This window comes from Chelon labrosus (assembly GCF_963514085.1).
Source record: "Chelon labrosus genome assembly, chromosome: 4".
Taxonomy (NCBI): Eukaryota; Metazoa; Chordata; class Actinopteri; order Mugiliformes; family Mugilidae; genus Chelon; species Chelon labrosus.
This window is the reverse complement of record NC_140340.1, coordinates 26,909,755-26,927,268: the sequence shown is the minus strand read 5'-3', so window position 1 is coordinate 26,927,268 and position 17,514 is coordinate 26,909,755. Positions and strand designations below refer to the sequence as shown.

General features: G+C 41.6%; 1 protein-coding gene across 1 annotated transcript; it reads left to right on the top strand.

Annotated features, from left to right (window-relative positions):
• Nucleotides 1–487: 487 nt before the first annotated feature.
• Nucleotides 488–16,449, top strand: synpra (synaptoporin a; the record flags this gene model as incomplete). Its single annotated transcript, XM_084543468.1, has 6 exons — nucleotides 488–508; nucleotides 636–701; nucleotides 14,093–14,217; nucleotides 14,918–15,116; nucleotides 15,359–15,550; nucleotides 16,198–16,449. Exons 1-6 carry the CDS (start codon nucleotides 491–493, stop codon nucleotides 16,447–16,449), a joined length of 852 nt encoding a protein of 283 aa, XP_084399594.1. The 5' UTR covers nucleotides 488–490.
• Nucleotides 16,450–17,514: the final 1,065 nt, after the last annotated feature.

Genomic DNA, 17,514 nt, shown 5'->3' with positions numbered 1-17,514 from the left:
CATGAAGATTATGTCAGCCTATGAAAATTTAAAATTTGAACCTTTTTAGTTTACGCTTTATTTAATTAGAAAAAATAAAATGCTCCTTCGATTTACTGAAAACCCTGAGCGAAAAACAAATCACGCAAAGGAATTTGGAAACAACAAACAAAACTGGCAACCCATAGTAATAATAATTAGAAACCGAATAAAAATAAAAGATTCTAAATGAATCAAATATCGAACAAATAAGACATCACTCATCTTTCTGAAGGCCAATCTCTGGCTGTCTCCATGGCAAACTATTGGATATCGCTGAACAATTAAAAAGAAAGAAAAAGAAAAAAAAACATCGACGGAGGCTCGGGTTTTTCCGGTCGCAGTCGGAATCATCCGCTCAGAGACGCTGTTTGTTAACGCGCGACAGACACATCAATCGGATCGTGGCTTGCGGTTTGAGGCTGTCCACATCCAGTCCGACAAGTAAGAAACAAAGTACCTCGCTGCTGAAATGGACACCGCTAACCAGGTGAGTGAATCCACGCGCGGACAGATGATTCTATCACTGGGGATGTGAGTAATTACCGCTCAATTGGCCGCCGCGTCCTTAATTGCTCATAGAAATGATTGTATGTTTTTCCCTCTTTGTCCTGCAGCTTGCATCTGTGGGGACATTCCATGTGCTGAAATTACCTCTGGGATTTATCCGTGTTTTGGAATGGGTGAGTTGCTACTTATTGGTTCATAACATAATAACTTAAATTTGCAACGTAAACACATCCTAAATTATATAATGCTGGGTGTTTGGTGTGAGGTGGGATCACTGAAGCCCCACATTTCCTACACTGAGTAAATATCAGTGCATCTGTCTTATGAAACGGGAACTTTAGCGCATCTGCTGGGGGTTTCCGTCTGAATAGTGGTGTTTGTGTGACTTCCACACCTTGTCCGCAATCATCGCGGCTCTGATCCGCTTCGCCGTGACTAAATGGCTTAAGTTTATGTAAGGATTTCTAGCTCCGTGAGAACTACGCGCCAGGGGAAACCGCTATGTTGCTTTTCAATTATGCGTATTTTGTGCCAGCCCTGTGCGTTTTGCGCCAGTCCACATACAAATGCCCCCATTTTACAACCAATAGAAATCATATAACACAAATCAACAAGAACTGAGCGTTCTGGCTCATGACCGAATTAAATCTTCTCTACCTAATTCTGTCTGGGTGTTTATTGTACAGTGTTTATTGTACAGTTGAGAAAAGCCCAGAGCCAGAAATGATAAGTGATTTTCTTTGATGTGAGTTTAGAGAAATTATAATAGCCCTGAGGGTATTCAGCTTTTGCTCTGATAGTATGTATGTGTGTGCAAGCCAGTGTGTCTGAGCTTGTCTTCCCCAATTTTGCAAATACCATCAAAGCAGTCGGTGTCTCCACAGAAAATCTAATGAAAAACTGTTTGTTTCTGTGACGCTCAAATGGTGAGGACCTCACTCTCAGCACACACACACAGGACATTTTAGCTGAGATGCCACAAATGTTTATCAGGGAGGTGAGTTCCCAAGTGCGTCCCTTTCGGCTGTTTGTGTGCGACCAGATCCACTGTGATATTTGTGGGCCGTGGCCAAAGAACGAGCAGATGATCCAAAGCACCATCTGTGTGATGGAGATAACGCTCCCGTCACAGCTCCCTGCGTTGTCTTGTAGCTCTTTGGTGCGTGTACGGAGGGGAGCATGTGTGATCGCGGGAGTGTGACTGCACACCGTCCTGTGATATCCAGTGACGTATTGATCCACTGATTACTTAATCGATGTTCACTAAGATGCAATCTCACATGTTCTTATGCAAGCTGCAGTTACTTTTTACACTCCCCCACAACACCTTCATGTCACTGTTATTAAAGTGACCTTTTCGTTGGTGCAGTGTTTTTTATTTCCCAGAGAAACAGAAAGAGGGGAATCTTTCCAGTGTGTCTTGCTAGCCAGTGTACTCATAGCAAGGCAAACAAATCAAATTATAACCGAGGTATTTTGATTCATTCTGCAACACCAACAGGTGTTGTTGTTTGGATATTTCTCCTTAATACCAAAGAGGAAAGGGATCTCTGTGCAGCCACAGTTGGTTTCAAAAAGATTTCTTGCTCATTTTGCTCAAAAACAATCTCTGGCTGTAGGTCAGTTCTGCACCAGCTGAAAGAGAGGTTGGCGGATCCAAGGATGCATCAGATGTAGTTTTGAAGGACACTCAAAAATTACCTTGTTGCTTGTCCAACTAAATGCTACAGTGTTTCCCTATCCTTTTTTTATTCCCCAACCTGAAAGGAGTCCTAAGATAAAAGAAAGGATCCTGATAGTAATAGACAAATAAAGTAATAAACTTTGGTACTGGTTTAACTGAGGTCTTCGGTGGATGAAAGAAGTGAGGAGACTGCAGACACAGTTTCCCATTGTGGCCCACCAACTGACTTCCAGCTGGGACCTCATGCTGCTTAGCATACACTGAAGGATGCCGATGTAGTCACAGTTTCTATTTAGACTGGCTGTGTGTTGCTGCTTCAGAATGATATCCTTTCAGCAGACCAACCATATTCCTGCTTTGATGGCGTATTCACTTAGAGATCCATGGCATTCGTAACTGTACAGGCAGGCCTGCAGTGGCCATATCTCAGGTTCATATGTATGTACAGACCATAGACTGTATAAATATGGCCAACGTGTCACCACTTCCTTGCCCTGGCCAAACTGACGCTATTTTCCCGGGGATATAGGTAGCACCATCTTGCAAGTATGGAGAGTTTGGTCCGAGAGTGAAGCCGCGTTATCGATGACTCGCCCACACTTCCGCTAGACTCACAAGCATTTTAGTTTAATTAATACTGTGCTCTGCTCTACCTCCATCAGTTACAAGGAAATGTTGGGTTATACATTGTACTTCTTTACTTATTTTTTTATTTTTTATTTTTTACAACTTTCACTGTCCCAAGGGACACGTATGGAGTGGTTGGCAGGGCAACTGGTAGTCGCCGTTATGTCACATCCTGTTTCTACAGCACGCTGACACTTCAACATGCGTTAACATTATATTAACTACATAAATTTACAGAAACCATCCTTGAAAAAAATATGTGATGAGTACTTTAGTGTTTTAGTTTAGCCCACGTCCCATCCACTAACATGGAGGAGGTGGAGCTTATGACCTATACTGCAGCCAGTCACCAGGGGGAGCTCTGCTTGCTTTGGCTTCACTTTTGAGGGGCAGTTCCACGTCCATCTTTATACAGTCTATGGTGCGCACCCAACTGTAGTAATACATTCTTCAGGTGTTTCTTGACTTCTTTGGCAAAAATATTCCTAGACAGTGAATTTTCAAATTGCCCTTCAGACAGAAACGTCCTTTTAGACTGACATACCAGCCATGGAAGCATCTGTAAAACCTTGACAATAATGTCCGCTGCTTTGTGTTAATTATAACCATGCGTCTAATGGCCATCTAATGGCCCGCAGCACATTTATTCCCACAGTATGACAGCAGAAATACATGTTTGGTTTGGTTTGTTTATGTGCCCCCTGGCACTAAAGGCTTTTGTTTAAGCAGCGATTGACATTTACTTTGCAAACGTTGAACTCTTGACTGTATGGCTGATTGTTCATGTAGACAAACAGAAGGTTCTTTAAAGGTTATGTTAACATTAGTCAAGATCTTACAGTGGACTTGTAAGGTTCCTGCATCATCAGTCAGAGCTAGATCTGCACAAGGAGAGGGCGCATTAATAATCAGTCATGTCTGCAGGAGATTCTGGAGAATATTTTTTACTGCTGTGTGTATGTGTGTATGCGTGCCTAGACTCTTGGCCTGTTTGGCACACTGTCAGTGGCTGACATATTCTGCTGCAAACAGCTGTAAGGTCCCCTCCTCTCCACCGTGGACTAAGTCATGCAGAAGTTGTCCCTTGAGATGTGCCAGAACTCTTCACTGTGTGTGTGTGTGTGTGTGTGGTTGGGTTGGGGGGTTTGGGGGGGTGGGGGTGTCTGTGTGTGTTTGAGGGAAAGATGGGAGAAGGGAAAAGGAGAGAAAAATTGTACAGTTGCTTGAGCACATGATGCACATGATAAACATGCGTTTTTGTTATGCACTGAAGCATCGTCAGACTCTTTTACCATCTCACACTGTACAGTTTTCAAATACTGTAACAACTCACTGGCTTCCTGCACTGTTGTGTACAAAACTTGGGGTGGTGAGTCACAAAGGCTCATCTGCCTGAGCCCCCTTCATGAGTCTTATTTCCTCTTCCTATCCATGACTGACCCAGTGTCTTATGAAGTCATCTTCAGTACCTTACTGTACACCAGTTTACTTTGCCTCCAGCTAATCAGAGCACAGAGAAGAGTATGTTTATTTGTGCCAGATGGATGATTGTTTTTCTTAACTACTGCTTGGACTCAACCAGGGTGAATACTCAAATATATAATCAAAAAATGCCTTTAATCTAAAGAAGTTTTTGCAGTTTACAATGATAGCATCAGCAGATTGAACAAATTGCCATTGGCTGGATTTGAGACAGTAGTAAAGATGCAGGCTTTTCATTTATCAGCAGTGATCCTGAATTTTGTCAAGACGGTTTTATCACCTGTAACTGGCTGGTGTACAAACCCAAACACCAAACCAACATCCACTTAGTAGCAGCAATGGATGCCAACCTTGATTTCGTCTCATGCCACCTGCATTTGGGCCAAGAAGTTGCTCTTGAACACACCTCACTGAGTACAGCCAGCCAGCTTGAGATGAAATACATACCAACAGATGGCACTGGGCTGTATGTGACATTCAAAAAGCCAGGAAGAGCTACAAACAGCCATTCAAAGTTGGCGTTTACAGATCAAACCGCTATAACCCTCCGGTTCGTGGACAATCCGCTCTACCTACTGAGCCTTTACCTGCTGACTCTATTGTGAAACTATGCTGTTTTGGAATATTCAGTTGAAATTACTTTGTTGTTTGCTTGCATTTGTCAATCAAAAAACAGTTTAGGAACAACTCAAAAAACATGAAGAACAGCACAAGGTGTTGACCTGGCCTCCAAATTCCCTAGATCCCAAACTGATCAATTATCCGTAGGATGATCCACAGAGGCCCCTCCCCTCAACCCATAGGACCCAAAAGCCCCTGATCACTAACAACTAACAACACTGTTGCCAGACACCACAGGACACCTTCAGAAGGCCCATGTCCATTCTCTGATCACAATCGTTTTGGAGGCACAAGGGAGACCTACATAATATTAGCAAGGGGGTCATAAAGTTATGCCTGGGCGGGCATATTTCCCCATATTTCTATATCTCTCCTCCTCTATATTCTTCTTAGTCACATTTTGTGTTATGTCTTCATTACCTACCACCTTATTAATATATTAAGGCTTTGGCATTTTTGCATAATGTTCATGATATACATTTGTGCAGGGGCATAAGCACTCACACACACATGGTTTCCATCACTTCATCCATTTCTTGCAGACTTACCTCAACTATGACCATAACAATTTCTTGTTTAATCTAAACCCTAACCCTAACCTTAAACTAATCTTAAAGTCTTCACCTTTTGTTAAACGAGTTGGAATATGTAGCTTTTTTGCTTTTTGTGCTCAAAGGGGAAATGTGTCTCTACAGTGTGACTGACTATACAGATGTGTGTCCTCACAACATGAGTAGGAGAAGCATGCACTCACACTCACCGAAGAGAAACAAGTGAAAGGGAGATGAAGGGAGACTGGCGACAGCTGTTGACAGATATCGCAAGAGACTTGCCAGGTCAAAGATCTGTTTTTCAGCACTGAAATAACTCAGTTCTTTTTGACAAGAGGACACAAGGCTAAGGGGAAAACACCTCTTTTAAATGCTGTTAGAAATTATATTAATCTTATATTATCCATTTAAGCAAACAGGTGAATCAGACCACCAACAACCTTTGGATAAAGTAAATCAGTATAGTAGAACCCTGTAATAACACCAACCCTGTATTCTACATGTGTATTAGCCTTTTAGTGTTGCTGGGTGGCTCTCCTTAATGAGTCCATTCATGCAATCATTTCACTGTATAAGAAAATTAAAAAGTGTCTGAATCTGAAAAATTACATGATCACCTGATCTGACATCTGGATTGGAAATATTCATTCATTCATCTTCTGTAAACGCTTGTCCTATGAAGGGTCACGGGGTGTGCTGGAGCCCACACTCTCATGCACACCTACGTCCAATTTAGAATCACCAATGAACCTAATGAGCATCTTTGGACAGTGGTCGGAGTACCTGGAGAGAACTCACGCAGACACAGGGAGAACATGCAAACTCCACACAGAAAGGCCCAGTCGAACCAGGAACCTTCTTGCTGTGAGGCATCAGTGTTTACCACCATTCCACTGTGCCGCCCGTGTTGGAAGTATTTGCTAGCTCAATTTTTCATCTCCTTTATTTATCAGAAACCACATTCTACATATAAAGGGAGCAGGTTTCTATCATCCACCAGAGCTGATAATCACTGTTTAAATCAACTAAAGCTGGTGCATTTTATTCAGGTGAGTACTTAGGGCATGTATTTGTGTTTTTCTGTCACCTGAATCTGGCCTCTATTCAAATGCAGCATATCTGGGGAAGTTTTGGTGCACACTCTGGTCATCTTGTCAGACAAGATTGGGGGATAACAGGTAGACACAGCCCAGATGTGGAATTCTATAAGCGAGATCCAGCAGGATCTTCGGTCTTACTGACATTGTCACTTAAGTTTTAAGTTTCATTCTACCAGTTAATCTTTTATTCTATCATATCTATAGTTTAATATTATAAGTTAACTACTAGTAGTAATGTTCTCTTCTATTGACCTGTTAGTATTAACTTGAACACTTGAGCCAGTTCAGGATTGTGTGTCTGATACCTAACACTGTGCTTTTCACATGGACTTTTGTGTTTTGTTTTACATCCAAGTTTTAGACTTCTTGTCTCTCTCTTTCATTTTGTTTTGCATCCACATTGCATCTGTCATACTCGGTTATTTAATTAGCCAAATCTCTTACGCATATGTTATAACTTGGACCTTGAATACAGACATTGAGTTATTGTTTAATGGAAATGTGCTGAAAAAATAAAAATGCCTATTTTTCTTAAAATAATATGGGTGAGGTTTTGGTAGCTGGTGAGCTCCTGGATGCGATCTGGCCTTTTCTGACCCTTCAGGTCAGAGCTGGACCGGAGAACCAGATAATGGCGGTCTCCCATCTATGTCTCAGTCAGAAAAAGGTTAACCTGTCTTCTCCTGTAGGCTGACATGACTGCTGCAAAGACATCCCACACACATGTAGAACACGGAAGAGCACAGGTGCTGAGGCCATGTACACAGACAAAGAGCTTAAAGACATTTAAATATCACAAAGAGATTATGCATTTATGTTCCTGTACACCGAACTCCAGCATGTTATACCGGATGCTGAACAAATGTCAAATGGGGGTGGTAAGCAGGATGTGGAGCTTGCTCTGTTGTGGTAAAATTCCTCCAAAGGTAGCTGTGTGATCTTCTTCAGATGTTTCCAGACAAACAACCACACATCAGATTACATTGCATCAAAGTTTTATGCTTTGGTACCAGGCACTCCGCTTTACCCTTGATCATTCAATAACACAAGCTATTAAAAGCATCGTATGGATCTATAAACACATTTAGATTGTAGTCGACAACACTTTGTATAGTCCGTGTCATCTTAACCTTCACCTAAACTCTGGTACAAAATATTTAATATAAGACCACCACCATGCACAGTATAAAGACACACACACAGTGCACACAGTGGGGTTGTGATCCATTTCCACTGGGTATGTACGTCCAGCTTCATAGGTGCAGGACACAGGGGCAGAGTTTCAGCTAGGCCACCTGACTAAGTAGCCATGGAAACCCTATAGGGACATGAAGATCACCAAGAAGGGACACTGATACAAAAATAAATGGAAATTTTCTTGTGTTCAGTCAAGCTTACAGAGGGGAGAGCAGAGAGATGAAGGGAAAGATGAATCTGCGCTCACAGAAGCGCTCCCTGTGCAAGGGGAGGATTTGCCACCGCTAAATGAGCTACTGATTTTCTTCTGGGGTGCTGCTGCTGAACTAAAGATCAAACAGCTTTCCACTGAAGGCTTGTATTTCCTGCTTTTGTGTGTAACTTGTTCTGCAGTCAGTAAAGTAGGTAGGTTTCTTGAGTAATATAGCCAAGATCAATATCACTGAAGTATCATCACATAGGAAACCCTCATCTTTGGTATGTTAGGGATGAAGTATTCTACATATTCATTTTGTCTAAGTCAGGTATCATTACTAAAACTGAACTGCTCTTGGGAGAGAAAACTTTTTATTTTGCAATTTAAGAAGAATTAATATCCGTCATCACCGTGAAGCAAGAGTTCAGTTCCAATGTGCATCTGTCTGCTCACCCCAGTGTGCCGTATTTTCTCCTCCATGTTTGTCATTTTGTTTTGTACTTAACTAGCTGGCGTAAAATTGCTCGTGTTTGCACAGTGCTGCGGCTGCAGCAGCGAGAGCTTGGGAGACTTGAGTGTTCATGCTTGCTTGCCGTTGGTGTGTGCGTGGACTCTGGGTAATGCTTCTGCCTGACTGGAGAGGGTGAGATATTTTTACTCTGTGTTCACATACATACACATTGCGCGCTCACGTCCAGTCCCTTAAACGCTAACATGCACTGAGCGGTTAAGCTAATTCAGAGTCACACGTGCAGCCATGCACACTCAAACATGGACATCTATGTAATTGGAACAACTGTGAAAACACAAGCAGGAAACACACACAGCAAATTCAGACAGATGGATTTGGACCGTTGGACTGTTAAGCAGAACTTTCAGGTTCCACTTTGGGTAGCATTTGTAGAACATTAATGGCTCTTGGGCCATGAGAACCCAAATTTCCTTGTTTTTTATACCATCTCACTTCATGAAATAGTCACGAATTTTTAACATGTGTTTTATGCAACTTGTATGAAAGTACAGTAACAGCAGGTAAACACTGACAAAAATTGGCATTAGGAGGTTGGATGGTTGATGGTTCCAGTTCAGAGACTGATGTGTAGTTCAGTTCAGTTTTGTTTTCACATTCTGATTGTTTTCTTATTATTATCTGCATTGTCCATCATTTTATCCACAGCTTTGGTTAAGCAACAAAAACACTTATTTTAGTTTAGCAAAAGATAAAATTATACTTTGAGTTCCTTTCACAAACCCCAATCACACTGGGCTGGTGATTCATTTTAACAGTGCCACAGTTTGCCCAAGTAGTCCTGGATCTACTTATTTTTTTGTATTCAGCTACATTTATAGAAAAATTCCAGTATTTTTACATTTTTTTTCATCATAACTATGGCTATTTTGACTTTTGATCTAAATAACTGTTCCCTTAAAACCTAAAGCATGAATGAGGGTGTCCTGTGGTGTCTGACAACGGAATGTTGTTAGTGGGTTTCTGTGGATCACCCCACAGATACTTGATCAGTTTGGGATCTAGTGAATCTGGAAGCCAGGTCAACACCTTGTGCTGTTCTTCATGTTTTTTGAGTTGTTCCTAAACCGTTTTTGTGTGTGAGTCTGTGTCAGGCTGCATCCTGCTGGGGATGGCTGCTGCCATCAAGGAGTGTCATTGCTATGGGGTGCGGGTGCCTGGTCTGGTCTAGGTGGGTGGTACATGTCTAAGTAACATCCACATGAATGAATACCAGGTCCAAAAGTTTCCCAGCAGAACATTGCATCGTCACAAGATGGTCAATGTTATTTACTTCTCCTGTCAGTGGTTTTAATGTTGTGGCTGATTGGTGTATGTGTGAGGCTTTACTTCACTGTAACCATTAGAAATGATTTTTGACATGTTCTGTGGGATGCTTTCCACTGTTTGTGCCAGTATAGACTGTTCACATTAAATCTCTATAACTGAAATGGAGAGTCCAAACTATCCTTTAGTCCTTATCCATTTCCATACAGTACATGATGGAGCCCTAAATTCTTTCTAAAATGTTCTCTTTTACCTCTTCAGGCTAGGTCTTTTCAAAGCACACAGTCTAAAGTGTGTAGATCTTAGAGTGGTTTAATTCTAAAATACATCTGAGGGTAAGCAGTTTGGAAGAGATATGCCTCTCTTTGTCAATCTCAGTCTCCCTCTTTCTCTCTCTTCTTTCTGTATTCATAAAGAGTGCCCTAGATCCCTCCCTTACCCCCCCTTGGGGAGAGAGGTGAATGTCTAAGGCGTTATTTTTTATTTTTTTTCTGCTCCTGAGGCAGCCTCTTGATACATAATGATCCCTGTCGATTTGAACAGAGCAGGTGGACGGTGTGGGTGTGTGTATGGTTAGCATCTGTGACAAGGTTTTGCGAAAATGTCAAGTGCAGCTCATCAGAGAGAACATCTTTTAGCCCATTCGCCTCTTAACATGATCCTCACCTCCTTTGGATAGACGTGTGTCGCTTCCTCTGCTGCTCTCATCCCGTCCTTGTGTTTAAGCAGCTCCTCCATTTTATCCACTTTAGGCAAACATTCCTAATTTTACCTACCTTTAAATACTCTCTGTCTTTGCCTCCACTGCACTTCCTCCTTTGTTTCTCTGAATGGTTTTTGCTATACCCTATTTGTTTTGCTTCTCTGCTGAGACTGTATTTACTGGACAGTAGGTCTGATGGCTGGTGGTCAAGCCTGAAGCCACTGGATCGCGGTGCTCGCTCACATCAATTGCACTTGTGCTACATTCTCGGACAGAATCCTTGCACTCTTACCCATATCAGTGAAATCTGTAGATAACACTGAAAGTTGCTTCTCATGTTTTTTTGCAAAAATATCTTACACCTATGTGAAAGCAAATTACGCACTGTAATATTATGCTTTCCAATGCCATGTAGGTCAGTAGAGAAGAAGGCAAACAGTGAGATGTTTCAGAGCTTTGTTTGAATTGCAGACGGGTTTCATTCCTGTGCTCTGGCTTTTCTCTCTCCATCTATCCCTCCATTTTTGCTCTTCCTCTCTCCCGCCTCTCTCTCTCTCTCTCTCTCTCTCTCTCTCTCTCTCTCTCTCTCTCTCTCTCTCTCTCTCTCTCTTACGCTCTCTCTATCTCTTGTTCCCCGAGGAGCCCAGCTGGGAGAGGCAGATAAACACACGGGGGCGCGGGGCTTAGCATCCACCCTCCTTCCACAATGCCACGCTCTCCTGTTCAAAGGCCCCATCCAGAAATGAGAGGGGCTAAACCCGTGCCGAAAATCACAGGCAGAGGAGGCAGCTGCAGGAGCCGAGCATATAAACATACAGAGAGAGAGATGTTTATCTGGGGGTGTTTGTGATAATTAGGAAGAACGATTTATTCTTTCACTCTTCTGGTCAGTTTCTTCTTCTATTTATTTGTTGAGAAAAGCTTGTGCTGCCGTCTGCATGTACAGTATATATCAGCTCTCTGAACAAGCTGCGTATTATTTTTTCTGCAAATATGAATTTCATGGTTTTCCTCTAGCTTGTGATCTAGCACATCTCGGAACAGACCAAAGCTAAAGAGAGCAGAGCGCTGAAAAACACTTCAGAAAAACACAGAGGGATTTCCAGCAGAAATTCCAGCTGTGCGCCATGACAGCCAGGTAAACATCATTCAGCTTCCACATGAGAGCTGAAACTGCAGGAAACCAGTGGGAATTGGAGTCCTCTGTTTATCACACAGCGTTTGGCATTAACCTGGGCCGACCTCACCCAGCCAGGCTAAGCTTTGTGGATTCTTTGTGATCCAAATTAGCCTTACAAAGCATAAGAAATGTGCAATGACGCCCAATGTGTAATTACCACATTCAGCCACAGGGGGCAAAAACCACCTGGCCATGTAATTCAGGTGGAGCGCCATAAAACTCACTCAGAGCTTGAACCTTTACCTAATCCAAACCTCTATTGTAGTGAATTACATTGTGTCATAGAAATGTGGTAGCTACACTTACCAACTGCTCTAAAAACCCCTGAGATGTTATAACTTAAAGAGCATGCCAGATGTATTCAACATGGATTAAGTAAAGGTATTATTATATTACAGTGTTGTAACCGGGTTGTTTCTTTCTCTCAGTTTGTCAGTCAGCTCACTCTTTATTTTTTTTTTGCCATTTTAGTTTAGAGGTAATTCTGAGTGGAGACACCAGTTGTTGTTGGGGGTGCATTGCCGTACGCTGTTTCTGCCTCACGCCTGCCATGCCTCACAGAAGATGATTAGATTTAAAACATTTTCCTGTGGGACTGAGGTTTCCCATTGATAAAACCTCTGTCTGCGAGATGGCATGCAGACATTAATCTCTCTGCTCTTCAAGAACATGCTCTTACACATTCTCTGGATGAGTGTGAATAGTCCAGCTCAGTGATCTAATAGTGCCCTCCAGAGGCTGAGGTTCTTTTAAACTGGGAGAGATATATATCCTCCCCAGTTGCTGGCAAGCTTCATGCACAGCTGCCTTTAATATGGGAGAGGGGAGGTTTGTGCTAACCAGCCGTCGGGTCTGATTATGGTGATTATGGTTGTAAGAGCTCCTCAGGCTATGGGGGATTTATATAGGCTATGGACAAGTGGGCTTAGAAAGAGCCTATAAAGGTCAGAGGATGCATGTTTATGATTGTGAGTTTGCCGCATTCTGATATATGATGATTTTAATGAGAAGCCAGTTCATCTGACTGATCCAGACTTTGGTTTGTGTTCATAGTGTGCATCAATGTCCATTACTTGTCAATTTTATATCTACTGTAAGGTTTGTTTTTTTTTGTTTAGCACATTAATATTAAGTCAAATATATATGTTCCTATTGGTTGGTTGTTGTAGCTATAGTACAGTGCTCCCATAATGCACATTTGGAGGGATCTCTTCTGAGGCTTTTTACACTTCACCAGACTGAAATGGTGATAAAAAGACAACTTTAGTGCAAGGAAGACCGAGGTCTGATTAAGTTAAAACAGAGGGCTTTCATTGTCTTTGCCTTGGCTGTTTTTGTAATTTTCCTATTTAAATGAAATGTTGGTCATTGAAAATGGAAATGTCAGACCAAGAGAGGTCTGATGTTTTGTGGACCCATCCATCTGACCCATCCTATTTAGCCAATATCCATTTAAAATGTCAAAATGTTTTCTCTTCATTTCAGAGTTTTAACCTCTTTCAACTTTAAATTTTTTATTTATTTATTCATTAATTTTTTTGCAGCCAACAACTGTTTTGTTTCTGTCTCTCAGTTCTTCTCTCAGTATTATTTAAGCAGCAGCAAGGCAGCTGTTTTGCGCAGATAAACCTTAATTAACCTTCCTTGTCTGAATTTTAAACAGCAGACAGACTCAAGATGTAGTTCTATTGCAAAGCATTCAGCCGCTCAAGAGCCACATGCAGGCTTATAAATGTTTTGACACTGACAGAGTTTTTAGAAAAATAAGCATAATATTTCTGTTTCATTAGTTTGACAGGGTTCATGTTGGAAAACCACTGATTTTTTGAGTCATAGAATTTAAAACTGCAAAGTATATATATAGGGTGGCACAGTGGTGTGGTGGTCAGCACTGTTGCCTCACAGCAAGAAAGTTCTGGGTTCGGGGCCTTTCTGCGTTTGCATGTTTTCCCTTTGTCTGCGTGGGTTCTCTCCAGGTACTCCAGCTTCCTCCCAGCGTCCAAAGACATGCTCATTAGGTTAATTGGTGGTTCTAAATTGGCCGTAGGTGTGCATGTGAGTGTGAATGGTTGTCTGTCTTGCGATAGACTGGAGACCTGTCCAGGGTGTACCCCACCTCTATCCCAATGACAGCTGGGATAGTTGGGATATTCCCAAGACAAAAGCAGGCTCTGCTCTCTCTGCTCTCTCTGCTCTCTCTGCTCTCTGGCTGCCAGTGTTTTTCACTGAGCTGATGGTTTTGTTCTCAGATTGACCCTCTTAGTAACAGTATGTTGAAACAGATCTTAATGGACTTTGAGAGAAGTCATCCATTCAGAGGACATTATTACAGCATCCACAAGTAGGTGGACTTGTGACTGTGTGTAAATACTGTGTTGTGGTCCGTTGCCTCACTTCATGTGAGCGTGTTTTTCTTTTTTCCTTGCAGCTCTTTGCCATTTTTGCGTTTGCAACATGTGGTGGCTATTCTGGCCAGCTGCGGGTCAGTGTGGACTGCATGGAGAAGGCCAGCAGCAACCTCAGCATCGGCATTGACTTTGGTTATCCTTTCAGGTGAGTGAGCTTCATCTGCACATTTCTGACATTCTGTTGACAGTTCATGATCTAAAACCATGCTTTACTAATACTTTAGTAAATATGAATGGCTATGTTTACATGTACTAGAATGATTGGAGATTCCTACTTACCTTTTACATGAACCCTGAATAAAAGTATCTGATAACATATATGATATGTGTTAACATGCCTCAGAACATAAATTAGAATATGCATTTTTTTGGACATGTGCAAAGTGCTGTGGAGTATCAACACTGCTGGAAATCCAGAAAAAGAACTTTATTGACAACACTGAAGGTCCTGATTTGTTAAGAGATAGTAACTAAGATGGAGCCATGTTTTCAATGGCAGTGACAGCTCATTCTTCTGCTACTGCCGCGTTGCCCACACGGGCCACACATGAGCAGAAAGAGTGTATTTATACCACCCAGAGAGAAATGATCAGGTCAAGGGTTTACATGGCTATCTAGTGCTAATATCATCCTCTTCAACTGATTATCAAAGGCTGACCACCACCACTCTGCCAACCCCAGTCCAACAGAAAAGTGCTTTTAACAGTCGTTAAACGAATTTAATTGGATAGTCTACTGTATTATAAGAGGTCCTTGGGTGAAACATATCTTGTCAAAATAGTGCTATAATCTCCATGTTGCATGGTAAATAAGAACTGACCTCTACCCCTATCTGTGTTCGTCAGGTTGCACCAGGTGTCCTTTGAAGCACCCATGTGTGAGGCCACGAGGCAGGAGCGTGTGTTCCTCATTGGAGACTTTTCATCCTCTGCAGAGTTCTTTGTCACCATTGCAGTCTTTGCCTTCCTATATTCCCTCATGGCCACCATTGTCTACATATTCTTTCAGAATAAGTACCACGAAAGCAGTCGAGGGCCTCTCATTGTGAGTACAACTGGACTCTGACCGAATGCTTTTTCAGTTCACAGTATAATTACTTAACAGTACAACCCAGTGTAATCCTACACTCCAGTCTGCTGGTTGACATGTCACAGTGACCCAAATACATTTCCAAACGCTCATTCAAACAATACTTTTTTTTGTCGACAACAGTAATGTCCAGATTTTTTGAACTAAACGTTTTTTCCATACCCGTTGTCTTTTCTCTTCTTCTTCTCTCTTATCAGGATTTTGTAGTGACAGTAGTGTTCTCCTTCATGTGGCTGGTCAGTTCCTCTGCTTGGGCCAAGGCCCTGTCTGACGTGAAGGTGGCCACTGATCCAGATGAGGTGCAGCTCCTCATCTCTGCCTGCAAAGTCCCTACCAACAAGTGTGGCCCTGTACACGGGCCTCGCTGGTCCGGACTCAACACCTCTGTGGTGGGTTGTGTGGGACAGAGGGAATAATTAAAAAGTTAACCTACGAAGGCAAAGTTTACTTGTTCCCTCTGCTAAGATTTTGAAATTGAAACCGCTGATGTTGAAGCTTCAATAAGTTTAAATTAAATATCCCAAAAAGGTTAAAAAAAAAAAAAAAAAAGGCAACTGGACAGTTCTTTAGAACTGAAGAAGCTACTCAGATGAGTGGTGAAACGTCCTCTCAAAAAACTCTACAAGTCCAGTTGCCTTTTTGTAACCTTTTTTGGATATACCATGACCTGGATGACTGAGAACCTTCACAGATGTATAAATTAAAAGTGTCATCTGAAGAGTTTTACCAGTAAGTTGTGAATGAAAACTGGATTTTGTCGTTGTGCAAAGGTGAAGGTCAAGGGCCTAGATTACTATAAACTGGCAAATTAAAGACAACAAAAGGAGTTTTATTTGTTGACGCGACTGGTGAAATGATGAGACGGAAGTGGAATTGAAAAATTCATTTGAATTTCTTTCAATGTCACCTAAATATTTGTATATCAAACATTACAAGGCAGGAGAATATTTAGTCAGAAAAAACAGTGCCCAGAAAAATATAACAAATATAAGAATCTGCCCATGTTTAATATTGTTTTGTTTCTCCTTCTTTCCAGGTTTTTGGGTTTCTCAACTTTGTTCTATGGGCTGGAAACATCTGGTTCGTCTTTAAGGAGACAAGCTGGCACAAGGGCGCTTCGCGGTTGGCAGGCGGGGCATCTGAGAAGCAGGCCGGCACCTTTAACCAGCAGCCCTACAACCAGGGCAGCTTTGACCAGTCAGGGAGCTACAACGCCCAGGGAAACCTCGGCCAGCCGTCTGAGTACAGCCAGGTGGGAGGGCCCACCTCCTACTCCAATCAAATGTAGCTGTGCCTTTTCACCTGTGCGTATTTAAACGCATCAGTCAGCGGGTGAGAGGAAAGGAGGAGAGCTAAGTTTCTAATCAGTCTGTCTGTGCAAAATGCAAAAAATGTGGTCATAAAAAGGTGTCAAAGTACACATTGTAGATACAGGTATTGCTGAATATTGTAAAAAAATGATTAGATATAGTCATTTACTCCTTTTCCTTCAGAGGTGTTGTCTGCAGACTGTTGTATTTCTTGTAGTTTAAAACACATTAGTGACAGTTTCTCTGTCTGTGCTTGGTAATTGACACACATGCTGTTTTGACTGGATGTGTTTTTCAAACTGGTTTGCACTCCGTTGTGGAAGGAAAAAGTCCTTGTTTGTATAATTCAAGTTTTTAAGTGCATGACTTTGTATGTGTGCCAATACGATCTCTGTAAAAACTAGGGGAAACAAAACGTTCATTTTAACTCCGAAAGTTTACATAACCCACACTGCCCCAGTTTATTACAGAAAGTTTACGACAAGTTTACTACGTCGCTTTTTAATATGGCAGGACATTTATTTTGATAATGTGTATTTCTAGTTCAAATATGTAGCCAGAATTTAATTTTGTGATATTTCTGTGTATATTTGTTACAAATACATTCCAACTCTTTTCTGACATTGGTTTTTGGGTGATGTCAGAAAGTCTAGAAAACTAAAGCACTATCAGCATCTTACAAAACGGCCTACACTTTGTGCAAAAAAATCTAAATATTATATGCAATCATTGCAGCATGCAATTTTTGATTTTGTGGCTTTTGTTTCTTTTGCACAATTACATTGTCTTTTCTTTTTTCTTTTTTTGAATATTGAAAAAGAGAGATATTTTCCCTTATTGTTTACCAGTGGCCCCTCCTGCTATAAATTACTGTTACTGTTTTCTATGCCATCCTTAGACTAATGGCAAATTCTAAACATAAGTTATGCATCTTTAAGCATGTTTATAGTTTCCATTTACACTGTTAAAGCCCAGCAAAAAGCACACCAGTACCACAGTGATAATAATGAATAGTGGGCTCATCTGTATATAACTAATACTAA